Source organism: Culex pipiens, chromosome 2 (assembly GCF_016801865.2).
Source record: "Culex pipiens pallens isolate TS chromosome 2, TS_CPP_V2, whole genome shotgun sequence".
Lineage (NCBI taxonomy): Eukaryota > Metazoa > Arthropoda > Insecta > Diptera > Culicidae > Culex > Culex pipiens.
In genome coordinates this window covers 22,998,531-23,026,158 of record NC_068938.1, presented here as the reverse complement: position 1 = coordinate 23,026,158, position 27,628 = coordinate 22,998,531, and the positions used below count along the sequence as shown (strand labels likewise).

General features: G+C 40.9%; 1 protein-coding gene across 12 annotated transcripts; it reads left to right on the top strand.

Moving 5' to 3' along the window:
• Positions 1-297: 297 nt before the first annotated feature.
• LOC120422390 (protein timeless) lies at positions 298-27,308 on the top strand. 12 transcript variants are annotated; one of them, XM_039585811.2, is made up of 16 exons: positions 298-1,204; positions 11,496-12,572; positions 12,633-12,835; positions 12,926-13,362; positions 13,425-13,566; positions 13,631-13,849; positions 18,472-18,540; positions 18,632-18,852; positions 18,927-19,125; positions 19,195-19,632; positions 19,692-19,836; positions 19,898-20,098; positions 20,259-20,409; positions 21,659-21,733; positions 21,900-22,142; positions 25,551-27,308. In XM_039585811.2, exons 2-16 carry the CDS (start codon positions 11,720-11,722, stop codon positions 25,642-25,644), a joined length of 3,690 nt encoding a protein of 1,229 aa, XP_039441745.1. In that variant the 5' UTR covers positions 298-1,204; positions 11,496-11,719; the 3' UTR covers positions 25,645-27,308. The 12 variants fall into 12 exon arrangements, with proteins under 12 accessions (XP_039441745.1, XP_039441743.1, XP_039441742.1 ...); XM_039585809.2 differs by having other exon boundaries at positions 19,177-19,632; XM_039585808.2 differs by having other exon boundaries at positions 12,633-12,874; positions 19,177-19,632.
• Positions 27,309-27,628: the final 320 nt, after the last annotated feature.

The window sequence follows — 27,628 nt, the reverse complement described above, 5'->3', positions numbered from 1 at the left end:
AGCTTATTGACAACACTTACTAATAATAAATAAATCACCTCAAAAATAGTATTCTTTAAGTATGATCCAAATCCAACTGTTCCTCACCGCGCACTAGTCCGCTCATTAATGCAATCTGTTGAGCCTGCCATCGTCGCTGTTGTGCCTCGCCAGCCCATCACTAGTAAAAGTACATAGCAGGACGCTATACGCACGAACATAACCGGAGTAAATAACACACACACACCGAATCCAGGACGCTACGCGACGACTCCAACTTGACCTCCCGGTTGCATGCCGGATTCATCGGCTGCTCAGTGTCATTCTCCTGTGGGAAGAGTTCACCGGCGGACGTGTTTCGAACAATCGTTGTTCTACAGAGCGGTCTCGAGTCGAGTCGGGTGAAACCTTATAACGCCGTGCAGTTGGCAGCTTGCGAGGGCTCATCGTCGGTTCCCCCAGGTTCTACGATTCAGTTGCAGCGCGAACGTTGTCAGTGTTACACGCGCGTTACGCGATAAGCTTTGGAAAATTCTTAAGGCTCACTTCGGTGTTACGATTGGATTAATCTTATTAAGGTTAAGCTCCTGCGAAAAGTGATTGAAAATAATTTCCTGGAAAAACAAATAAGCAAAGAAATATAAACCGGAAAAAAGTGGAATTCTAAAGTGAATATAACATCAGTATTGGTCAGTCAGTCAGTGTACTTAAGTGCATCTTGATTAAGCCATGCGATTGTGTGCATCTGGTCGACCCTGCAACGTTCCCACACCGTTACAGTCTGGGGTTGTGCTAAGCTCATCGGCGAATGTGAATGGTTGCAATTCGATAGCTTCAAAGTGTGTTACAAAACGTGCCGCTAGTACGATCTACTAGTGCGGGACCGAACTAGGCACGTTGCTTCCAGCTGCGTCATACGAGAGTTTGTTACAAAAAGATTGAACAGAGAGTTGTGTGTGTGTCTGCACTAAAACAGCTACTAAGCTAGTAAGTAGCACATCGTTGCTTGCGCTCAAATACATTGGTGGTGATAAAGTGTGTGGTTGACTGTGCTAAACAATAACCCACTGACATGCTAATCAAAAGTGATCCCATTGATTCATCGGCCAATTATATTGATTATTACATCAATTTGAAAACATTGAAGGTGAACGTCCCGAAGAGACAAATTCAGCTGCAAACCACCGAGGATTCCGTTAAGGCAGTGCTGTTTTCTGTACCCCAGGTGAGCCATTCAATCAGAATTTAAACGGACCGTGTAACATTCGACAAGCGTTTGTTGTAGTTTTATAGCGTTTGTAGTGGTCATATTTTGGGTTTCTATGTAAAATTATCATGTGAACCCAAAATATGTTAGTTAGATTTTCAAAATCACCCTTATTTTCAACCAAACCAAAAGCCCCTATAAATTCAAAACTTCATAATTTTTTGAAAAATCTATTTTCCATTAAATTTTTGGATTGATCTGTACCACTGTGCACGGGTCCCGGCTATTTAAATTTTTATTATTAAATGTTGTAAAACAAGCTCAATAATAATCTCAAAGAAACAAGAAAAATTCAAATAAAAACATTCAAAATGAAGGCAAAAAAATATGCAATAAGAAAAGCCTCTGATTAGTTTGCAATACGTCGTAACAGCCATCGCACCCTCGAACACTTATTATATCTTAATTTTTATTGTTTTGTAGTAAAGAGCAAACGTGCAGATGAACAACTTAAAGCATTTTTGAATTTGATAAAAATTTCGTAAATAGATCGAAAAATGATCGAAATACAACTTGCAACTTTACAACTGGTGCTTTTGACCTTTTGTAAACTAACCCGAGAGGTAGAGTTCTACGTAAAACAATTGTTGCTCAAAAGACAACAATAGAACAAAATCAATACAAAAAATTTAACAAATCATCAAATCGTTGTACTTTAAAGGGTCTTTATTTAGCTAAATACATAATTGAATCAAACAAGCATATTATTTCATCTAACTTCGGCGCACATTTAACTTTGATTGAAAAGCTATTTGAATATTTCTTGTCTATTTTACCAAACGTTTGTTTTGATAGTGTGCGTAAGCGCCGTGTAAAAAGTGACAGTTCGTCACTTTTTAGTTTGACTTTGACCAACCAACGGGGTACAAACTAAAAAAGTGTCAAACGAAAAAGTGACCAACCACCGGGGGTTGACTGTACAAATCGAACTAAAAAATAACGAAATGTGAAAATTCTAAATATGTTTAACGTTATTAAAATGGAAACTATGGTTTCAAACCAAGCTTCACTGCCCCGTGCGGTACACGCGGTTCACTTGTACCTCGGTTTTGCTTTGCGCCTGCTTTGTTCGGTTTACACCCGTACCCGACTCACTCGAGCCGAGGGTATTTTGGTTCAACGTACCAGCGCGCCACGACAATCTCGGCTCGTCGCCTCGGTTGTGTGTCTGGCACTCACCCGAGGCATGAACCCAGCGTATGAGCCAAGGTGCTTCACTCGGTACGAGCCGAGGAACGTGCCGTGGTACGCGCTGGCGGTACAAACCGGGTTCAATACCACGGCGCGTACCACGGCACGTACCTCGGCTCGTACCGAGTGAAGCACCTTGGCTCATACGCTGGGTTCATGCCACGGGTGAGTGCCAGACACACAACCGATTGTCGTGGTGCGCTGGTACGATGAACCAAAATACCAACACACAAATGGGTTCAGGTTCGTACCGAAGCTAGAAAACCAAACCCGCGGTGTGCGTTGGCACTGGCGCATGGGAAGCTTGTTTCAAACTGACCTCATTGGGTTGAGAATAGCAGGATATTAAATTTAATAAATAACATGTTAAATTTTTGCTTGATTTAATCAAAAATATTTTGAAAAAATACCGTAACGATACATAAAGAATGGGTTACTTCATGTGGCCAATCATGTTCGCATTTGCAATGAAACGCAAATTAGATTTCATGTTTAGGCCTCCCGACATCAAGCATCAATTTTTTTTTTTTTTTTGTAGAAATTTGTTTATTTATTTGTTACTTGTACTAATAACCTTAACATTACAGTACACACGAGAGGCGAAATTCTAATGCCTGCACCTCTAACCTATTGTCAGAACTATCACAATAGTCTAAGTATTCGCAGAGAAGTTTTAGTATTTTAAGTCTTTGTCTTCTTCCGGCTCCCTCTAGGGCAGGTCTCAGCAGGTTCTCGAATGAGATAGAACGCCTTCCTCGCAATATCACAGTGACCTTGTTTTGAAACATCAGCCACACGTCTGCCACGCGTGAACATTCACTGAATTTATGCTGCAGCGTTTCCACAGCAGCGCCACAATGAAGGCAACTCTCACTGTTCGCCCTCTGTATCGTGTGAAACAACTTACGATGTTCAGTTTTTTCGTTCACGAACATGTACAGTTGATTCTGTTGTGCAGAAGTGAGCCCTCTCAAAGCGATGTTTTTCCAAATTCTCCGCCAGTTGACCGCTGGGTTAGCTTGCTGAACCTTCGGCTGTTCGGTTTGCTGCTCAACACAGTACTGATGTAGTCGAACGGTAGTTGGATTTTGCAGGATGTCGGGAGGAATACTGGGTTTGTTTAGAAATATTTGCTTGAGGCAGGGAAATTCAGTGGGAGGGATAATCGGGATGGGATTGTTTTGCTCAATGTAGGATCGATAAAATGGGATGGACGCTAGCTCTGTCAGGTGTCGGTTCATCAATAATGCCTTGCACTTCAGCGCTGGTAGCTGTAGCCCCAGTCCGCCTTGTTCCCGTTCACGCGCTAGCTGTAGAATGGGCACTCTCGCTGGAACTCTGCTCCACAAAAACGTACCCATCGTTGATGTAATTTTGGCAATGTGCAGGTTGAGGGGAGGCACTATTGAGGAGAGATACCAAAGTTTGGCAGAAACAAAAGTGTTGAGAAGTATCACTTTTTGTTGCAGCGTCAAAGTGCGCCAAGCGTGCATCCAAACGTGTCGCGAGAAGCTTGTTACGAGTGCATCCCAGTTTAGACGAATCATTGAGCGGATCGAGTTTGCGTAAATCACTCCCAATATTTTCACCGAACTTTCGGTTCGTAGCCACGGAACGTCGTCACCAGCACCGGTTCGTCCTACTTGGATACTCGTTGTTTTCCGCAAGTTGAGTTTGGCCCCAGACACACGTTCAAACCTCGTAAAGAGCGTTCGTATTTGTTCGAGTTTGCGTGTGGAGGTTACCACCACACTGATATCATCCGCATACGCCGCAGCTAAATCCGAACCACACTCTCTCTCGATCCGACAAAGCAGCGGGTGCAGATAAAGTACGAAAAGATGCATCGACAAAGGATCACCTTGTCGAACCGAACACTTGATGGGAAAGGCTGACAAGAGGTGACCGTTTATCAGCAATCGGGACGAAGCTGCCTCAGCTATCCGGGACAGCAGACCGACGAGATCACTGTTGATTCCAAGAGAGCGCATGGTCCGGAAGAGATAGGCATGGTCAACACGGTCAAAAGCGTGGTCGAGATCGAAAGAAACGACCCGACCTCTCTGACCACGACGGATCAGCTGTGCGATTCTATCTTTCAGCGCCAATGTTGCTTCGTAAATATTCCTCTCCGAGTTGGAACATTTTTGAGCAGGGCTGAGGATTCCGTGGACTCGCATAACTCTCTCCAGTCTTGCTTTCAGCACTCTGGAGAGAATTTTGTAGTCAAAATTCAGGAGCGAAAGAGGTCGAAAAGAGCGAGCCGTGTTTCCTGCATTTTTCTTCTTCACAAGCACGATTACCCCGTCCACGAACTCTGGCGGGAAGGCTCCCGACAATGCTTCGTTCAATACAAGGTTCAGCTCCCGATGGATGACGTCGAAAGCCCGAAGGTAAAACTCCTTAGGTAGACCGTCCGAGCCTGGCGATTTTTTGGATGCACTCGTTCGTATCGCCGAGAATATCTCCGTTGTCGTGATCTCACACATGCAAGCCTGATTCGTCTCATCTCGTTCAGGCACCGCACGCTCACACTCGAAAGTGTTATCAGTGTGGTCGATGGTTTCGTCCCTTCCGTACAGCCCTCTGAAGTATCGTAACAGATGCTGCTCAATACCGTCGGAGCAGCTGATATGGTTACCCTGCTCGTCGTCCAGCCGGGTTATCGTGGTACGTTTTCTCTTTCTCTCGCCAAGCTGGAACGTTGAGATTGGTTCACCTGCTACAAGCGGTTCATTGATGCGAACAAACATATGTGTGAAGTTCCTCTGCAAAGCTAACAGCTGACCCTTAATATGATTGATGGTTGTGAGCATGTTTGGGTTGCGGTAAAACGCATCATACGCAAGCCGAAGCTCCTCGTATAGCCGTTGGTGTTTTAGGTGATGGTCGTCGATTGCTGCTTTCGATTTCCATCGAAAAAAAAGCTTGATTTTGGGCTTTGCGTAGCATATCCACCACTGCATCCACGACGGATAGTTCCGACGATGACGTGTCCAGAACTGCCATTGGTGTTGAAGCTCTTCAATGTGTTCATTCGTCAGCAAGTGTGGGCGAAGGGACCAGAAACCCGTGCCAGTGGCACGGCCTAGATTAGGGAGGCTGAGTCGTACAGTAACCGCTTTGTGATCGGAGAAGGAGCAGACATGTGTATCAGCTGATCTAAGGTGCTCACACAAACCAGCACTAACATACACACGATCCAACCTTGATGAAGAGTTCTGCGTGATGTAAGTGTGGCCTGCTACAAGAGGATTTATTTGCTCCCAGACATCCCGCAGCTGTAGTTGTCGCACCGTATTCAGTAGAGCAGGACTTGTGTTGGTGCCCGTAGCATCACATTGCCGAAGCACACAATTAAAGTCGCCTGATACGACGACGTGTGTGGGAAGGTGACGGAGGTAGAAAGCAATAGTGTTGTTGAAAAACCTCTCTCTTTCCGACCTTAGCGCAGAACCAGAAGGAGCGTAGATACAACAAAGGGTGACGTCTTGAACTCGAAGTGTTATTAGCCGGCCGTCGACGCTCTTCTCGATGCTGGAGAAAACGATGTAATCCTTCAACGCAATCGCTGTTCCTCTTCGCATGTGGTCTACGTTGCAGATGACGTTATAACCGGGCAGACAAAGACGATCGTTTTCTACCTCCTGCAGGAACACTATGTCCAGCTCTTGGGATCGGATGAAGCAAAGAAGTGCGTCAAGCTTAGTGGTATTGGTGATGGTATTTATGTTTATAGTTCCTATTTTATAGCTTGAGAAATCCATTTTGAATTTTTGGTTTTTTAAACGTTGAGTTTTTGCTTTTTGTGCCTCCGAATTGGTCGTCCTTTGCTGTCCGTGGAGATTGCAGATCCGTCACTCGCGTCGCCTTCATCGATGGCATCCGCAGCACCAGCGCCATCAACTTCCAGCAGAGGTGGTTCAACGTCGTTCTTCTTTGTCTTGTTTCGTTTTTGGAAAGCGAGTGGTTTTTGTTGCTGAGGTCCAACCGGCTTGGAACTTGGTCCCGGTCTCTGAGGCAGGAGCTTCGGCGGAGCTGGAAGAGATTGTTGCTGAGCAGGTGCAGCCGTTTTTTTCGGCTTTGTCACCTCTGCGTAGGAGGTTTTTTCAGCCGCCAGCTTCTGCGCCAACAACTTTTTGTTTGTGACGCAAGATATGCCATTGTGGACAATGTCAGCACAGTGGCGACATGTTTGGCGTTGCCCGTAGAACGAGATGCTGGTGATCTCGGAGTCGATGACGACGTATGATGGAATGTTGGTTTTGACCATCATACGAACGATACGGATACCCGTCGGGAGGCCCTCAAATTTGAAGTTCTCACCCCACACTTGTTCGTGGATTGAGATCACTTCACCATACTGCCCCAGGAACTTCACAATCTCGTCATCCGGTACATCCTCTGAAAGGTCGTTGACTTTCACGTCCACTGCACCATCCTCCATCGAGATTTTGATGGGGTAGACTTTGCCATCAGAGATCATCTCGTGCTGATCACCGTGCTCCTCAACCACCCTTTGTGCGATGGCTAAGTCGATGACCTTCACGAAGGCGCAGCTCAGGCTTCTGCTGCATTGGATTCGTAGCACTTGATCGCGTGTTAATCCAAGCTCCGTGCTTACGAACTCGTGCACTTCTTCAAAAGTAGGTTTAGACGGGACGTTCGCGTAATCAACGCGAAAAGTGTTTTCGCGGCGTCTCATCGCAGGTTGGCACACGCGACGCAGAAATAAGCGAGCAAAGTTGTATTGCTTGTGAGACTTCCGTAGACCTAGCTAAGCGCGATGCACGTCTACTCGGCTCGGAAGTTGAGCGACAACTGAAAACAAATCGATAACCCATTTTAAAAATCAAAAGAAGAACATGAAATGTATTACCCGCAGGAGTTACCTTTAATGTTTCAGAAATCGTTCCTCAAACTTATATTATGCCTTGTGTGACGTTTTTAACCAGAAAGTGTGAAAACTCTTCCAGATTCAAAAATCTCATCAACAATAGCAATTATAATATTCATTGAAGACTGTTTATTCTTGAGAGTTTAATCAGCCCTCTGCTACCAATGCAATGGTAAACATTCAAAAGGCACAGCATTGCATTCCGGATTTGAAATTCAACAAGTTCTTCATTTTCAATTCGTCGCCGCAATGCTCGCTTTCCTTCGTTGTCTGGTTTATTTTTCTGCAAACCAAAAGTGCGCAAAAACTGTCACGTTCCCATCCCGGATGACAGCAACTGCCAATCGATAAAAAAAGCGGAAGCTCGTCTCAGCCATTTCCGTTCTTCTTTATATTTAGATGAAGACCACCAATCTGAAATATCTTACAGGCGAGCAATGCTCCAGGTCAGCACAAAAGTCTCCCAAAACTTCTCGAAAGACAATGTACCGACTTTGAAAGCAGCAGCAGTTAGAATTTCAAATTGGCTCTGGCGGTGTGGTCTCGTGGCTTTTTTGAGTAATCCATGTGATTGGACGAGAAATGGCTGAAGGTGGTTTATCCAGCTGGACACTACTGTGAGCTTAAAGGTTGTGGTTGGTTGTCTTGAAATGAAGCTTTGATTTAAATTTGATTTCTATAGTAATTCTTAAACCAAAAAGGTCAGTTTTTTTTAATATTTCCCCGTAACTCTGGTCAACGTCGGAAGATGGCAAAAAGTATAGCTACAACCATTGATTCAATACTTTGTGGTAAAAAAGTTGATTAAATATCATTAGAATTCATGAAAGGTTTATTTGTTTTGTTTTTTTATCCAATCTGTGGTAATTTTGTTATTATTCAAAACATAAACAAATTTGGCAAAAAAAATTAAAGTGGTGCTTCGACACAAATTACGATTATAATAGCAGTACACAGTAAAAAAATGTGTAAATTTTGAAGCTGTAATTTTGGAACGTTGAATATTACCTCTTTTAAGAAGTAATTTTACCTCAATTTAGACTGAAAAAGTGACATTACACAAGAAAAGTTGTAAAATCACACATTTTCAGAGGTGAAATTACATATTTTTTCCGTGCAAAAAAAAACTATTCTTGTGTTCTCTACATGCCTTCATGTATTAAAAAAAAAGAACGTGCCCTATTCAACTTATTATTTGGATTTTGCTTTTGTAGTTTTAAAAATGTTTTTTTTCAGTTCAAACATTCTTTTTGTTTGAATTGAATTCTCATCATTTCTATATTGATATTTTCAGAATCAATTAGTAAACTGAAAAATAGCGCAAGAAAACAAATGTTCAAATGTGAAATATCTATATGAAAAAACTTGGATTGTTGTTTATAAATGTACAGAAATACATTTATTTTTTTTAAATCAGTTTTTAATGTTTTTTCTTGAGGAACTTGATTAATATGGATTTTTTAAATAAATGAGTGAGCAAGGAATTGTGTATTTTTTCGAAACAATTCTTTAATGATATAGTTTCGTTTGAAAAAATATTAAAAAAGCACTTTGATCATACTTAAAAAAAAGATTGGTGCTAATATTTTTAAACATTAAAAATAATCCCAAAATGAGTCAAGAAATTAGGGGACAACACTGTATTTTTTCATAAACTTTGAAATTCAAAGAAAAACGAATTGAAAACTAATCATTACATATTTTTCTACACTGTTTAAATTTTTGTGTTCTTAAAATAACTTTAAAATATTTGGGTAAAGATGCACAACAACGCAAAAGTGTTTTTTTTTTAAATTTGAATGTTTTTAGAAAGTTAATGGTATTTAAACAAATAAAAATAAATCAACACCACCCTATGTTAGTTATTGTGTATTTCTTTCTTTAAAAAAAATATGAATCATATTTGCAACACTATTTATTAATTTGTTTACTTAAAAATAATTTCAATAATTTTATGAGAAAAAAAATGCTTACTTTTTCAAACATTACTTCCGGCCCGACACAACTTCAGAAAAATCAAATCTGGCCCGCAAGGTCAAAAGGTTGGGCACCCCTGCTTTATTTTGTTGCGTTCCGAGCAAAATGCGTTTTGATATTTGCCCTTGGGTTTATGAAACCTAGCGCACGCAATGTAAGCACGTTTTGTATAGAATTTGTTTTAAAATTATTATTATTTAAAGCAGAAAATTTCTCAAAAGTTTCCAAGTTTCCAAGATGACAATTTCGTAACTGAAAAGCACTACAAACGAAAGATTTTATAAATTCGCATCCGTTTCCGGATATCGTAATACACACTTGTGACATATACCAACTTCTCATAAAATGATAGTGCTATCGTGTGACCCGTCAAACAAATTTAGGGAAATGCACGTTTTTTTAAAGCAATTTCATTTTACGTTTTTTAAAAAAATATACTGATTAAGTCGGTTAATCAATTGCTTAGAGCTTCCTTTAGTTTCCCTTTTAAAACACACATGTTTTAACTGCTGTAACCAAATTAGTTGAAACTTGGACCATTTGTTAAGCAATCGGTTCCTTCAAAAAGATTGAGTCCATTATTCACAGTTTTGAAAAAATGTTAACCATCAAACTTTAAAAATTGTTTTTCTCGAGAAGTACTAAATGGTCGTAGTCACAAGATAGCACACAAGCGACGATGCGTGTTGGAAAGCATTTTTTCACGTTACAACGCACGTGATTCAACCGATACGACCTATCACATTGTGGTTAAATTTGGCACATGCTTCTAGCAATTTGGTGGGCCGATCATCTGACAGTATAAACATATTGCTAACAAAAACCCATGACGGATTTATGTTGGTTTTAGATGTATATTTTGCATTACATGCTGCACAAAAAAAAAACATTTGCCAATATTAGTCCTAAGCTAAGTCCAAAGTGCATAATTGCTTGTTGTTTAAATGACTGAAAAAAAAACACTGGAAAAGTTGAATTAAAAAACTTGGCTTTTCTTCTTCCACTACAAAGCGAAAACTTTGAGGAAAGTGTAAATTTCCCAGGCAAATGATAAAAAACAAAACAATGTGACTGCCGGCTGCTTGACAAAACGTTCAGCGAGAGTTTTTGCTGAAAACTTCCCGATGTTAAAAATACACGTTTGTGATGGTGAAAACTTTCTGTAGGAACTGTTTTTATAATTAGCAATGTTTTCACGAGAAAAAAGGATACACGTGAACCGAATGTTACGGAAATAACTTTTTTTTTGTTATTTTAAACCAAGTTCAAAACATGTACAGCTTCACCGGTTACTCATTACGACATTTTTGGAATTGTGATGGTGTTTTTTGACTTTCAATTTTAATTTACGCTAAAAAAATTATATTAAAATCGTCAAAAAGTAGGAATCGATAGTTTGCTTGGCATTAGCAACCATCAGCACTAGTGAGGTTTCCTGGAATAACGCTTTTGTGTTTTCCATCTTTATCGTTCGATATTTTTAATTTGAACTGGGGTCAGTTCGTCAAACGTGCTGAGTAAATTGATTTTAACTTTCAAACAATGTTACACTTTTTTGTAATTTAGATGCTTTAACAATCCATTTAAGAACAATAGCCCAAAGTGACGGTGGGAGGTTCAAAGGGTCTACCCACACCTCATCTTCAGCAGCCTTATTAAGCTGCGTTGAGACGATCTTAAACTGCTGTTCAAAAGTTCACAGTATGCCCTTTGCAACTCTAATTATTTCAGCTACGTTACTAATGAGTTCATTTAAGATGCACGGTCCCTGGTTAATCCGGTCGACATAGTCCAATTATCGGCATGAATTAATAATAAACAAGGATCAATTTCACCACAAATAACGAAACACCACCTTTGTCGGAGCAAGGATTGACTTTGCAGTTGGCGCGTGGCGGGTGAATATTCACGCGTCATCAATCATCGCGCGATTGCTTACTCAGCCGAATATGGCGATAATGATTAGGTTACTGATGCAGATAATTATAATCATCGGGAATTTGGATTCTGCGACCCTTATCTTGAGGTTGCATTTAATCTTGAAAAAGGTCATGGGATGCTGAATTTGGTGACACAATCATGTGCTCAATGAAGCAAATGTAATTCCTGGAAAAATTCCATCTAATCTCAAACTGGTTCAATTTCACTAATTCGTTTCTTTGATGTTCTCCGTCAATTCCACAGGGAAATACCTAAATGGATCCGGAGGCTCAATTCGTTGAAAACAAACGCATTGTGAATCACACAAGTCATCGATAGGAGCATCAAGTAAATTTCATTTGCGTCGTCAACAACGAGGCGGCTGAACCGTTTTGTGGGTTCCATTATAAGTATAGAAATATACACCAGTAGGTAAATAGGCAGCGCGTGGGACAGGTTTGTTTCCACGTGACGAACAAGGCGGTGGTATGGAATGGTTGCTAGCGAATCCGCAGATTAACAGCACTTTTGGTTCGCTCGGTGCGGTCGTGGATGAAGTGTACCTGGTGAGTGAGGACTGTCTAGTGAATCTGGAGGAAATCATCGGCAAATTGGCCGTCGAAGATACTACGCTGAGAACATTCCGAAGGGCGATTGGGTTTGGTCAGAATGTTAAGAACGATATTGTCCCGTTGTTGGTTCATGCCAAGGATTCTAAGATTCTCGATCCGACAATTCGGTTACTGGTGAATCTGACCGTGCCGGCGGAATGCTTACTTCCGGTGGATTTGGTCTCCAAGTCGGAAATTGGACGGCACACCATTTTCGAGTTGAACAAACTGCTCATAACCAGCAAGGAAGCGTTTGTCGACTGGAAAACAACCAAGGCAGTTATCGATTATATGAAGTCCATCCTCGAGAAGGACAGCAAGCTATCGGTACAGAATTGCGACAGTATTAACAATTGTTTGTTGCTATTACGGAACATTCTGCATGTTCCTGAGGTGAACACGCCTGGCGAAACGAAGCCAGCTCACAGTACATCGTTGCAAAATCAGATACTATGGAACTTGTTTACGCAAAGCGTGGACAAGCTGTTGATCTACCTGATGTCTTGTCCTCAGCGGGCATTCTGGGCCGTTACGATGGCTCAGTTGGTGGCCCTGATGTACAAAGATCAGCACATCAGCACCCTCCAAAAGCTGCTCAGCTTTTGGTTCGAATCTACCCTGTCCGAAAGCTCCGAAGACAACGAGAGCAACACTTCGCCACCACAGCAGTGCAGTGGAGATTCTAGTCCCATGCTGACGTCGGACCCGACTTCGGACTCATCCGATAATGGTGATAGCTTGACACTGGGATGGGATCATCAGTGTACTCAAACTACTTTACCAATTCCAGGAAGTTCCAAAATGAACACCTCCATTAGCAAGGATCCGAGTGAGGCCGAGCAGGTTTCCCGAATGGGGACCGAGTTTCCGACGCAGATCATCGTGGCACGAGCCATCAAATCGCATCAGATATACCATCAAACGATGGGAACCACCTGCGCAGCTAAGCATCCAACACAACCAGCCCATCCGCATGATCCCAAGGCTCCGCTGGTGACGACCAATTCTCCTCCGGGTGTCGAGAACTCTACTGTAAGTCCCAAATTACCCAGCGATTTACACGCTTTTCAATCCCCCTTTCAGGTGCAGCCAAAACTCGCTACTTCAACCTCGTCTCCTACCGGTGCTCCGGCATCCAAAGTGGACACATCCCCAAAAACCTCCCCCAGTCCTCCCACTACTCCTTCGCCGGCTATCTCTTGCAAAGATTTATCCGACGACCCCAAATCCCCTTCGTCCGGCCAAGAAAGCACCGGACCGTCCTCTACCACCGGCATCAAAAACCAAGCCTCCCTGTCGGAAACCTCCGACTGTGGCTACGGAACGCAAGCCGAAAAGGAATCCATCTCGACGTCCAGCAACGAAGACGATGTTCCCAACCAGAAGCCGCAGCACCAGAAACCTCCACCGAACCAGAAGCAGCGCTTCAACGCGGCCAACAAGCAACGCAACCCGGCCGCCGTTCCAGACAAGAAGGAACTCCGCCGCAAGAAGCTGGTCAAGCGAAGCAAGAGCAACATGTAAGCTGGAGGATTCACCTGAAAAAAAAAACAACTCACTATCCCAAATCCCCCAAACACAGAATCACCATGAAGGGACTGATACATCACGTCCCAACCGACGACGACATCTCCAACATATTGAAGGAGTTCACCGTCGACTTCCTGCTCAAAGGGTACGGCTTCCTGGTACAGGAACTCCACGCACAATTACTCTCTGACCTGGTGAGTGTCCGCAAGCAGAGATATTACCGTAAACAATGTTGTTTTAACCCACCCTGTTTCCCAGCAGGTGCAAATTGACACGTCGCACTTTTTCTGGCTGGTAACGTACTTCCTCAAGTTTGCCTCCCAGCTGGAGCTGGACATCGAGCACGTGAACACCGTGCTGTCGTACGACATCGTCTCGTACCTGACGTACGAGGGGGTGATGCTGTGCGAGCAGCTCGAGCAGCTGACGCGCGTTGCCCAGAACGACATCAAGCCCTGCCTGCGGCGGATTCATTTGGTGAGTTGAAGAATTAATGTTGGAATGTTTCTAGTGCCAATTTGTTTGATTCTTTGTTAGTTAAATATGGATTCAGAATCGAAGACACTTCAAATGCTATCTGACCTCGCAGTCTTGATGAAACACTGAAAACAAAATTTGAATGAGCTCAATATTGTAATAATTTTGATTTTTATAAACCGTTTTGTAAAATCTTTCAATCGGTCTATTCTTCTACTCTTTGTAAAATTTACCAAGTAATTTTGTTTTATATCATACAACACATCATGTATCACATACAGTCATGTCCCGGTTTTGTACACCTCGGTGCATTACTGAGGCACCGAGCTTGTGGGACTTGGGCTATTTGGGAGATATGGCCTGTAACACCATAAATAATCATCCAAACTTCAAAATATAAGTATTTGGAATTGGGATAATTTCATCTATCGATTTCAATATTTTTTTGCTGTATTTTTAAAATGCAATGATAGCTACTTCAACTGTATTTAAGTGTTTCAATAAATTCTAGTCTTTATTCGCAGTCAAAACCAGACTAATTAAAACGCTTAGATAAAACTTTCTTATTTTCAAATTCTCATTAATTTTACAAATAAGCATGGTTATGTAATAATATTAAATACTTTCACAAAACCACGTATTTTCGAAAAAATACTCAAACTTTTTTTTAAATTAAAATATAGATGTCAAATGGTTAGGAATTTTCAAAAATTTTGAAAACAAAAAAAAAATTTGGAAATATTTTAAATTTTCAAAAAATATACGTATTTTTTCAAAAAGCACTTAAGTTTTACCGAGCCACGTAGCCCAGTGGTAACGCTTCCGCCTCGTAAGCGGTAGATCGGGGTTCGAATCCCGGCTCGGACCAACACAACTGGTGATCGTTTCCCTTCTGGATTCGATTGTTTAGTAAAGGGAAGGTAGTGTATCGTCACAAACTGGACCTTACCATGAACCTTAGGAAGACAACCTATGGAATGTTAACATTAACCTTTACATGTTATCATTAAGTTGATTAATAACTGTCACTGAATCCGCTTTGTAAATGCCGGCCCCGATACTCTTCACGGGTGTTCCCTTCAGGAACAGGGAAAGATTTACTTTTTACTAAAGTTCTATGTTTTTTACAATATGGGATCAATTTATCGGGTATTTTTCATACGCGTTTTATGAAGTATTTTTTGAAAATGCTCAGAATTTTCACAAAACTACGTATTTTTGAAAAAATATTCATGATTTTAATTTTTTTTAATGATCGCATTTTTTCTTAGATTTCGAATATGTACATTTCTTTTATACTCAAAATTTTCTCAAACTATGTATTTTCAAAAAAGTACTAAACATTTTACATAAAGTTACAATATTTTTTTGAAAATACTAAAAAAAAATATTGAAAATACTAAGAATTTTTTCAAAATTAGGTATTTTTGAAAAAATATTCCAATTTTTAGTTAATGCTTTATCGTTATCAAATAATCGCAAATTTTTCTTAGATTTAATTTCTTTTTAATTTTTTAACAAACAACGTATTTTTGAAAAAAACTGAACATTTTAGTTCTCTGAGTATATGGGTGTAAAATATTCGTGTTTTCATACATTATGAAAGAAATGATACATTTTTTGTGAAAATTTTGGATACTCAAAATTTTCACAAAACTACGTATTTTCGAAATCAGTCCAAGAAATTCACGAATTCGCTGTTTGAAGCGATTGGCCAAATCGCTGGCTGATTGCGAATCGTGGTAGCTCACGAATGGTAGTTCGCTGCAATCGGCACCGATTTCATTGGCGACGAGCTTGTGATGTCTGATCTTTGAATATCGGAGTTTTGTAGAAAGTTGAGTTTTATCGAGTTTTCTAAAAAAAAATATATATTTCTTGTAGTTTTTCAGAATGTTCACATGCTTCCGAACCAAACTGCATTATTCATATGAGCTGGATTGTAGCAATCAAACATAAAATTTGATAAATTATTAAATTGGCCCCGTCTAACTTAAAATAATCATTTGGCCATGCGTCTCCATTAGTATAAGAAAATCAAGAACATTCGGTTAGGTCTGAAATCCCGAAAATTTCTGGATGTAATATTTGAACAACCCCATACCAGAAAAAAACATTGAAATGTTACTTCTGCGAATACATGCCGACCCAATAAAATACTGAAAAGTTGAGGACTAGGTTCAACTAAGCTTTGTGATATCGTTGAAAACAGGGACGAACATTGTTTTTCATTTTTAAAGCCGGCATATAAGAATTTTTGAGGTTATTGGTTAAATTTCATTTTTTGTTTCGTCTGGTAGCATAATTTCATTCTGTTCGGTCAAAGCCGAACAGAGGAAGAAATGTGGACTGTATTTTGCGGCGGTGGAACTTTCGAGCACGGTCACATGGGCGAACAAACGGAGGACCACTTCGGAGGGTCGGATCGGATTGGGATTGGGCGGATTTACTAGACTACTTAAATATATTTCTCCACGGTTTCTCGGTACAAAGGTAAGTGCGGTCGCGGGTGCTTCCTCGGAAGCCGGTTCTGGGATTCGCGTGGGTTCGCGTCGATGAAACTTGTCCGAAACGCGTCGGCAGCTTCCTCCTCGGCTGGAGGTCGGCACAAGAATGGCGGCGGGGGTGAAAGTAGCGATCGTCGTTGCACGCGCCGTTTTCCACCTGTCAGTTTGTTTTGGTTGGCGCGCCCTTCAGGGTTGCTCGGGTACACGCTAAACAGCTTCCGGTACGGAACACATTCTAAGCATGGAACCATAGACTAAATATATATAGATACGCCACTCTGCTGTTGGGGCTGGCGACACTACCGCCACGCCAAAATTTCACCTGGTGGCAATTCACAGGTACTAATTTAGGATGATGCCCTTAGGGAATGTTTGAAAAAGTTGCCTTCACCAATTTCAGTTCAGCGATCAGTGAAATCAAAGCAACTCGGGTAGCAACTGATTTTTTTCACGAAATGTCAAAACACCGGCTTACTGGTTATTTTCATCCTTGCTGCATCCGTCGACAACCTCCGCGAAAAGTTAGAAAATTTCTAAAAATGCTGAAACATGCAGATTCTGGTGCAATGCAACGGAAATTATGTGCTCTTGTTTAAGAAGGTGAGGTGAGAAAAAGGGTCAACCAAAAAATCCTTTATAAATCAGCTTGTTTTGTTTTTCAGTCACGTGAGTTTGCGGAAAACTGGCCATGCTCTGGTGGAAGCGATGAAACGGAAGTCGGCTTTTGCATCCACAGTGATTGAAAGTGAATGCTTTCAGCATGCCGATGGACAAGATTCAGGTCTACGTTGACGCTACCAAGTAATTTGGCTTCCAGTCACGACCACTTCCACCTTTCCGGCAAAAAAACACGACCCCGATTACTGAGCAAGCATCGGCACAAATGCTGACCTCCGCATAAGATGCTTCTGTGATTTGTGGCTCTCCGCGGAACAAATCATTTGGTACATTCAGTTCTGACCTCGTTTATGCCGGAAAAGCTCATCTTTTGTCTCTGATTATCACACGAGACGCACCTTGGAACCAAGTTTTGAAACAATTTAGAATTAATGCAACGCGGCCTTATGTCCCATTACTAAGGAACAATCAGTTTTAATGTATGTTTTGAAATAAAAGACTCCTTGTAATAAAAAACGAACTCATTTTTTTTTTATTATTCTTGTCGCACACATTTTTCACAATACCAGAATTAAACTTGATAAGAGGTCTGAATGTGTTTGAAGCACTAGCGTGCCCAGCTCTTCGAGGAAGGTGACCCCGAACGGAACAGCATTCAATCAGGTTGTTGACAACACGACAGAGCGGCTGTGAATTTCTGCGAAGGCCTTATCAACCAGCGAATCGCTGGACTCACGTAATCACCATTTCCGCTAGCATCTTCCGGGCCTTCATATCGAGTATCAAATATTCAACGATTGGTCCAACCGGCTGCTGCTGTCACCTGGTCAACCTGAAAAAAGGAAAATGAATTTATTGTTTTAACGGAAGAGAAGCGTCTTGTCGCTTTCTTCTATCGATAAGATATATTTTTTCTTACACTTGGCGTGAATTTTTTCATCAGCTGACAGACGAATCTACTCGGTCCATCGAGGCCCTGTAATGTCTGCTGGAACTCATTCACAGCCGTCAACACCACCGTTTTTATTCCGCGACAATTTATTTATCACAAACCAGCAATCAAAACTAAATAAGTGACACTTTTTGATGTCATCCAACTTTTGGTCGAAAGTGCTAGAGTGCTACGATTTTGTTTAACAATTTAGTACCTGTAACTTGACTGTGGTGGCGCTCGAAGCGCTAAAGGGGTGTCGCCAACTGGATGTATGGAAAAATCCCAAAGTGAGACATCTAGGTAATTAATAATCTATGATGGAACCGCATGCTTGAAATTAATTACTTTTAATTCTTAAGACTTCTTAATTCTTTTGCTTCATCCCATAATGAAGTTACATCAGAAGATAATGGAAAATAAGATTATCATAGATACAAAGTGCATCAGAGAATAAAACTTTTCATTCTCGTAATCCGAATCCACCCTCACGTTTTTCCTTTTAATGGAAAGGAGAAGAAACTTTTTCATTTAATTTAACCCCTTCTTTTTTCCGCCACACCCAGGTCGTAACGGCAATCCGCGAGTTTCTGCAGGCCCTTGAAACCTACAAGAAGAGTTCCCACTTGACCAAGGTATGCACATCTTTCCCTCCTCGCTCTGTGCGAGTGTTTCGGACAGCGTCTAATTGAATATCTCATTTCACCGCGCGATGTATAAACGTAGGAGGACCGGGAGTTGCTCAAAACGTTGCAGCTCCAGATCGGCAGCACGGACGATTTGAAGTGTTTGTTTGTGCTGCTGTTGCGCTGCTACAACCCGAGTTTGCAGAGCAAACAGTACCTGCAGGACCTGATTGTGACGAACCACAGTTTGCTGCTGCTGCTGGATGGAATCCGGGACATTCCGGGCGCCAACGTGACGGACATGCTGTCCCACATTAGACAGTACGTACGGGATGATGGGACTGGGGAGGGGGGTTTTGGGGATGGGTTTTTGATACGGTTGGTTTTGATTTCAGGTTTGCAACGGTTGAGATTATGCACCAGTACGGACTGATGCTGGAGGATTTCCGAGAAAACGGGGCGTTTGTGAACGATTGCATTTTCACCATGATGCACCACGTGGGTGGTGATTTGGGACTTATGAACGTGCTGTTCCAGCCGAATATATTGAAAACATTTTCACTGATATGGGAAACTGAGTACGAGATATGTGATGTGAGTATTGGGTCGTGGAATTTGAATCGTTTTTGATGTATTACCACAAAGTTTATTCACATGAACCAGGATTGGTCGGATTTGATTGAGTACGTCATCCACAAGTTCATCAACACGCCACAACCAAGCCCGCTAACGCTGACGAGCACGCTGCCAGACCTGAGCTCACAACTGCTGTCGAGTAATCTGATGAGCACGTGGACTCAGGAGGATAAGGATTCGCTCCAGTGGTACTACGTTCAGTGCAAGCAGAGCAAGTGTATGGTTGCCGATATCCTGCGACTGTTTGAGGAGAACGGAAACCAGCAAAAGACTCGGGTATCGATTATCGAGCAGCTGTGGGAGCAGGACATTGTCACGTTGTCCCAGTACGATGAGCTGATGAAGCTGGAGAACCCGGACTACGAGCGGAACGTGCAAACGCCGGGCTTTTCTGTGGCCTCGGCCAAGTCGGAAAAAATGGACGACGATAACCGACCGTCATCCAAGGCGGTTGATGACATACAGGTGCTTTTTGTGTAGGTGTTTTGTTGCAATATGGAGATGGTTACCGTTTTGTTCTTCAGGTACTGCGCGATCGATTGTTTAAGGAGAACAAAGGAAAGCTGGTTGTTTGGTTGCAAAAAAGTTTGCTTGACTGCTGTTTCGTGAAGCTCAACCTGCTCAGTGGAACCGTCGTGGTCATGGAACCAGTCCCCTATCATTGCATTTGTGAGTACTTCTGGTAATTCCCAACTATTTCGGAGCCCCTTCAACGATTCTTCCCTTTCAGTGCAAAAGAAATCCATCCCCATCGTCCCCTGGAACCTGGAGCAGTTCAACGTGCTCTCGTATCAACCGTTCGTCCTGCTGCTACACAAGCTGGGATTCCACCTGCCGGCCGACGCTCGCAAGATGTTCGTCCGGATCCCCGAGTTCTGGACCGCTGAAATACTGTACAACATTGCCCTGAAGCTGGGACCGCTGGAAAAATGTAGATTGAATCTTTCTTTCGAGTCCGGATGAGTTAAAGCTGCACACACTTTGCATGCACTTTAAATTTGTTCTAAAATCTCAACCCCACAACTTCACGCTCCGTTACAGACCGTTACAACTCAGAAAACCCTGTGTGCTTCTTCTTTACTCCTAAACAGCCATCATCAAGTTCGACCTGAAGCACCTGAACAAGGCCCTCTCGATGGAGAAGCAAACCAAGAGCGAACCCTTCCCCGTGTCGGACGGCGTCATCAAGCCCGACATTTACGGCACCCTTGCAAGGTCGAATAAGTCAAATCCTGTTCGCAGGTTAATTTTATTTTCAAATTATGAATTGTGTTTGCTCCCCCTCCCTTTTACATCCTGTCTGAGCTGCGGGGAAACCGCAAAGGATTTGCACTCTGCACTGCGTGATGACTGATGAAGCCTTCTTGTTTCAAAGTTTATATTTTCATGCACCCGAGTAGAATGCTAATTAAAAATTAATATGGAATAATTGCAACCAAACAAAAGTTGAAATGCACAGCACTTTTTTACCCAACAATAATAATTATTTTGCTTGTGCACAAAATCCAGCCACTCGTTCCCCCTACAGTAATTCAAATTGTTATATGCACAGACAAGCAAATGTAAATCGTTGTTTTTTTTTTGTTTAAAAACGAAGAAATACAGGACAACAACTCTTCCAACAACATCAATTAAAGAGTTTTTTTTTAAAAGGTCCTCTAAGCTATTGTGTTTCATATGTTTATACTGCCGCTCTAATCTAGTCCGTCCCATATGTAAAAACAGCAAGCCGAGAAAAACGCATGACAAAAGCCTTATGGGCGGGACAAATTTGACATGCGTTTTTCTCGGCTTGCTGTTTTTACATATAGGACGGACTCGAATAGGGCGGCAGTATAGGACCTATTAAAAAAAACTCTAGAATTGGGTAATAAAGCCCTATGTAAATTTTTATGTACAACGGTAAAAAACACGATTAAAAATATTTCTGATAACTTTTTTTCATTTTAATGCAAAAAAATATATTGACAAGACAACATTTTTTCGATGGATCAACTATGGTCCCCTTGGAACGAGCTGTCAAGTAGGAGCATTTCTGTCAAGAAGGACCGCGAGGATAATTTTTCAAAATTGATTTAAAATTCCATTTTAAACACTTTGTGGTCGTACAAAGGGTCATTGCACTCAGAAAAATAAGCTTTATCGCTGTAAACAATAATATCAGCAATCTAAGCTTCATTTTAGGACCCAATTGGTGGATTTAAATTACCGTAATAAGTTTACAATCATTCAAACTGATCGTTATATTTTAATTCTCGATTAAATTTTCAAAAGGCCCTATCTGCATAGGAAACCCATAAGGGATAGGTTGTTTTGAAAATTTAATCTAGAATTGTTGTTTTAACAGTGAAATACATTTTTTTGTCTGTGCCCTATGTAATCAACGGAGTACACATTTCGTTAATTTATTCAAGCACCTCTCTGCATGTTTGCTCACGTGTCAACTCGGTTTCAAATGGCAATCTACTCCTTCCTTTCTCCCCACTCACAGTGGATACACGCCGGATGTCACCACCAACTGGTTGCAGGTCGTGATGAGGAACAAGGCTGCGGCCGAAAGCGCCAGGTGCGTGTGAATCGTGACAAAAATTCCAAATTTGGTTGATTTCCCCCACATATTGTGCTAAACTTGATTCAATTGTCCAAACAATTGCAATTGAATCGAGTTCAGCCAATTGAGCAAAAGAAGCAAATATAACGCCTGTATTTCTGCAATTTCCGCCCGTCCGCAGCAGCACACGAGCGATGGAAATTCCGGTGACGCCGCAGGTAATCGTGTCCACCGGCGCCGCCCTCCACCCCTCCAACGGAAACACTGGAGGAGGAAAACCCGCGTCCCACCCTAAGCTGGCACACGACCTGTCCATCATCGTTGAGGCGGCGTCCAACGACGAACTGCCCGTGGGAGAGGAAGACGACGACGACGAGTTGGATCGGTCCGATGGTCCCGCCCTGGCCGGGCATGACGTCGTCAGGTTAGTCGACGGGGCTGCTGCTGCTTTAGCCTTGGTGTATTGTGTTTGAATGTTACATCTCTCTTTGGGTCACGTCCCGAACCCTGCCACCCCAAAACCCTCATCCAGCGCAGATATCTCCCCGCTCATAACTTCCATCCCTAGATAGCCACGTGGTGGGTTCAGCATAGTTGAGATCTTCAGATCTTAATTGCCTTATTTATGCTGTCTGCCTCGGAAGAAAAATGCAATCATTGCAAGGAGTGCCATCAAGACGAGAGAGCGCGAAATTTGAATAACTTAATTACATTTTCTGTTGGTTCGTGTAGGTTTAACTGTTGTCAAGCGGTTTATGACCCTGAACAATTCAATTAAATTGCAACGCTGATCACGATCACGAAAAATGATGTGAAATATGGTCATTAGCAAAGCTCTGTGATTTCCCTTTGAAAAATCCAATTGAAATTTCCCTTCATTTAAGGTGAAACGGAGAAACAACTACTGCTCAACTCGACAGCCCAGTCAACTCAATTAAAATTCTGAACCGGAATTCTATTCAAATCGTATACGAATTCCATTTCAAACACAGCAACTGCAGCGCATACGATTCGAATTCTATTCCTTGCTTGCTCTCGTTAAATTTAGCATCTGCACTGACAGGAAAAATATTTATCAGAATCTATGGATATGCCACACAAAAAATGTTGCCTTTTATAACAGATTTTGCAGCAAGGCCGTGTATAATTTTTGCCCGTGAGGGGAGGGTCAGATTTTTAAAGAAGCTTTTACGACCTACACAGAAAAAAAAATCATGGTAATATTACATCTGGGAAGGGGTACATCTTTTATGTCAGAAAAAAGGTGTAATTTTACCTCTGGAAATGTGTAATTTTACCACTTTTCTGGTGTAATGTCACTTTTTCAGTCGAAATTGAGGTAAAATTACATCATAAAAGAGGTAATATTCAACCTTCCAAAATTACAGCTTCCAAATTTACATTATTTTTTTCTGTGTATTACACGACCATCTAGAATGGTTTCAAAAAATCAAATGAGAAGCAGGACTTTTTCTTCCTTTTTTAATTGTTTAATTTTTAAAGAATGGAAAATGTCACAAAAATATTGCATCCATCAAAAAAGATTGTTTTTTTTAAGAATGGATGTACTCACAAAATGTTTAGATATACTACTTTTTTTAAATGAACTGCTCATGTTTGAATGAATTGAGTATTTTACAAGTGAAGCCATCAATAATTTTCAAGACAAATAGACCATCGCTATAAATTGCTCTGTATTAGTCAATTTTAAGAAAATTCTGTACCAAAATGATTCTGCATATATTCTGCACAGGGACAAAACTGCAAAAACTTACAAAATATTTAAGAAATAAGTTTTTTTTTTAAAAAAAGCTAATCAAAAAACCTAAAATTATTTACGAAAATCAAGATTTCCAAGCATGAAAATGATATCGCTGGTACAAATATTTATTTTTTTTTCATACCGCCATTCTTTTGTTGTCATATCAGCGCGCGTGAACTCTATTTTTTACGCCTGCGATAATAGCGGTAATATACCCTTTCTAATCAAACATCTATCTTTGTCATATGAAGAGTTTGACGCTCGATTAAAGCTCCAAAAATACTATTTAGGCTGTAAACTTACCAGCAACAGCACCGCCTCGAGTAAGCACGCAAATGTATGCCACTTACTGGCCAAAAAGATTTAATGCACTTTTGATCATAATTTCTATTTTGCGAGACCATTTCTCATCCTTTTGTTGGCACATACATCCACACGCAAGATGAGAGCTTAACCGCTAAACGAAAGTCGCCATAAATATCTTTTCACTTGCGCTAACGTTTTCAAAGCGCTTAAGATATGAAATTGCTTTCAACTACCGGCAACATGTTCTTTTGAACACTTTTTTAGTTAGTCACGCACTTGAAAAATAATCCCCAAACATGAAAATAATTAGCAAGCGCAATCAAAAAAAAAACGTGCCTAGTCTTTTGACGTTTGACTTTTGACGACCCATTCCATTCGAAGGCTGAAGACAACCGAGCGAGAAGCGAAGGCAAATAAAGAACAAATGGTGACCACCAGCACCACCAGCAGCGCCTGATGGAGTGAGCCAGTGACGCCAGGAAACTTTCTCTGTAAATGCTACTTTTCGCTTAAAATTTCATCAAAATTTGCAGCACTAAGCAGACCCAAAAGAGCGCTGAAAGAAAACAGAACTAAGCTGAAAATAGAAAAATGGGCGTGGCCCAATGCATTCTCGTCTGATTAGAATACATTTGGGAAATATTTATTTTAATTGCCTGTAAAAGGAATGGAATAACTTTTAGTAAAAGTGAAAATAAACAGAAATGTTCACAAAAAGTTGTTCTACTCGTTGGTGTACTTGGTTTTAGTAAATGTAAAGGAACACTCCAGATTATCCAGTATCATTCAAACACGACCGCTTATTAGGCTTAAAAAGGGTAAATTTTCCCTACAACTTTTTTTATAGGACTTAATTTTTTTTCATGTTTGAAAAAATGAAAAAACTCACAAAAATTTTACAACCACCAAGAACAGTTTTCAATTTTAAAGAATGAAAGATTTTTTTAATGGACAATTGTCCACAAGAATGGTGACGTGGTTTATGGATGGTCCCCAACTCATTACATATTACAAAAAAAGGAATAGAAATACCTTACAAAAAGGTTGGAAGCTTTGCTATTTATTTCAAATGACTGCTCATTATGAAGAATGAAAAAACTCACGTAAAAATTCGGACTGTTTTAAGGAAATAAATTTTATTAGCAAATTTTAGAAGCTGACTATTAATATTTTGAAGTGAATCTAATTATGATACGTATTTCATCTGCAATGTTATCATTTCGTAAATTCTGCCCAAAATCAGATGGTGCTAGATATAATCAACCTGCGACTACAGCTCGTTAATAAAAATAACCTAATTAAGCTCAGAAGTTGCACTTAATATTAACGCTTGAACTATCATGATAGCGTAGCCGTAACTGGAAGCAAAGCTCGTTACATTTACAACCGTCATCGCGCTCTCTCGTCCCCAGAGCATTCCGTCAACACTAATAAATCAGCAGCTGGTACACGAGAAAATTTAGACCTGTTGAAACAAAAAAAAACAATCTCCAATTAGACTCCCGTTCCAAAAACATTGAATGCAAGCGTTACTAATCGGCATGCTGCTAAAACAAAACAAACTTTAAGCTAAAAACTCATACCAAGTCAATTGGCTGGCTGCAAAAACGAGCATTTAGTACAAGTCTAAATTTTTTCGTGTTCAGAATCATCCACTAGCGCGAAAAACCACAAAAACCAACAAACCAACTGTACCTCCTTACTTGTTGTATCGTTTGCCGGGTATGCCGCCGCCATCGTCGTGTCGTTCCAACCAACCAACAGTGACTGTGAAACAGCATCAGTCGCCTCCGACCTTACCAGGATGTACGTCAGCGACGAGGAGGACAAGCACGACATCGTGCCGCAAATCCTGTAAGCAACCAGCTGGAACGAACGTGTCCTGGGAGAGCAGTGCTGTTGATCCAGCACTTGGGAAATACGAGTGGTTCCGCCAACTCAAGCTGTCCTCCTCACTCGTTTTGCTACTAGTTTAGCACATCTCGATGTCTATCACGTGTTGAAACCACATTCACGCTGGTTGATTAAAAACTTTCGCATCACTGTAACCGTAACATCAATCCTGGGCTGGAATCACACCGGGAAGAGAAATTTTCATGTGATCTCGCATGGAAAAATGTGGCAACTCAACTTTATCTCCCAGATGACATCCTTCCGGTGTCATCAAGTTGTGAAGTTGGGCGAAAATAAACGTTTTATAATGTTCCCTCCAGATAAGCCTGATTCGTACACACTAGTAGCACCACGGCGAGGTCCACCACAATGTTGAAGCATCGATTACAAACTAGATGTAGTATTCAGTAGCGTTAGTAGCAGAAACAAGGGAATTAAATCCGTTCCCGAAATCGTAAACGTAAGTTCATGAAATTGGACGCATAACACCGTTGTTCACAATTTCATGAACATCCATTCACGATTCCTTGAATGGTTTTTATTTCCGTGCAGCAAACATAATCAGATAACAGTAAAAAAAGGATAACGTTGGATGTCGCAAGCAGCTCATCTCGCTCACACTCGATGCAAATATTCACTAGTGCGAGCGGGATGAACGACTTGATCTGAAGTGTTACACCCTTTTGAGAACATACCTTAGTCGTAGCAGAAAAGGAAATATTTTTTCCTAGTTCTAGAGTTTAGCAAACCCCCCAGAAACGAGAGTCACGACAAGTACAACGATACTCGCGGACTGAGCAGGATGCAAGGAAACGAGTGGCTTATGACATTTTTACGAGAGCTAGTTTAGAAGTGTAGCGAGCGGAATATCAACGGCATGTGATGAAAAAGGATTATATTTACAAACTACAACCGCGGTGAACGATTCAAGCTGGACCATTTTGAGACTTCCTTTTCAAATGTCTTCCCCGAATCCAACTATAACACCGTCCAACTCGAAGTAATATCTGTGCAAAACTCAACTCAAGCCGTGGCCTTAAGTTTGCGGTGGCAAGCAAAATTTTAGTACCATGTACAAAGGATGAGTCGCCCCGATACTGCATACAACCTTTGGCGAAAAATTCAATCAGTGTGGGTTTTTGGGAACCGCGAACTTTTTGACCGCTTGAGTTGAGTGCAGGAAAACGTTCAGTAGAGTGGTGGAATAATTTAAAATTACTCTGCATTAAATAACTATTTAAATTGGACTTTTTAATTTCAGATTGGAAAAATAATATTTTGAATGTTTACATTTAATTCAAATCTAGATTTTAAATATTTCAAGAAGTATATCATCCATTTAAATAAATTTAGTTGTTTCTAATCATCAGCTTTTCAAAATATGATAAATATTCACTTATTTTATATGACAAAAAAAGATAGAAAAGATGAGCGAATGAGAAAGTTTATATGAAGTTTTGATAGAAAAATCTATATTTTTCCAGATCTTAGTGAGGATATTCCAAGGATATCGATCCATATTTTAGACTTAGTTATGTGCACTAGGCAACACTGTTACCATTAATTAAAGGAAGATAAAAAACTGTTTGAAAAAAATAATCTTAATTAAATGTCCAAATGTGTGAACAAGCTCAGTTTTTTTAAACACAAGTTTTCTGTAGAAATATCACATCCCAAAATTCAAAAAATATAGTGTTTCGGAAATCATTTCTCTTCAAAAATGAGTCCACACCTAACTTCTCATCATATTTCGATTTTTGTTCCGAAGTCCACTTACTACAGAAAAGGCGGACCCCACATTTTCAGCATTATAACAAAGATTTAGGATTTTTTTTAATTTGCGACTGGAAAAGATAATTTTAACAAAGGTAGATGAACTACAGATTGTTTAAAAAAGCAATGCACTTCTTAATTTAAAAAAAGACATTTTGAATTTTGTTTTTGATATT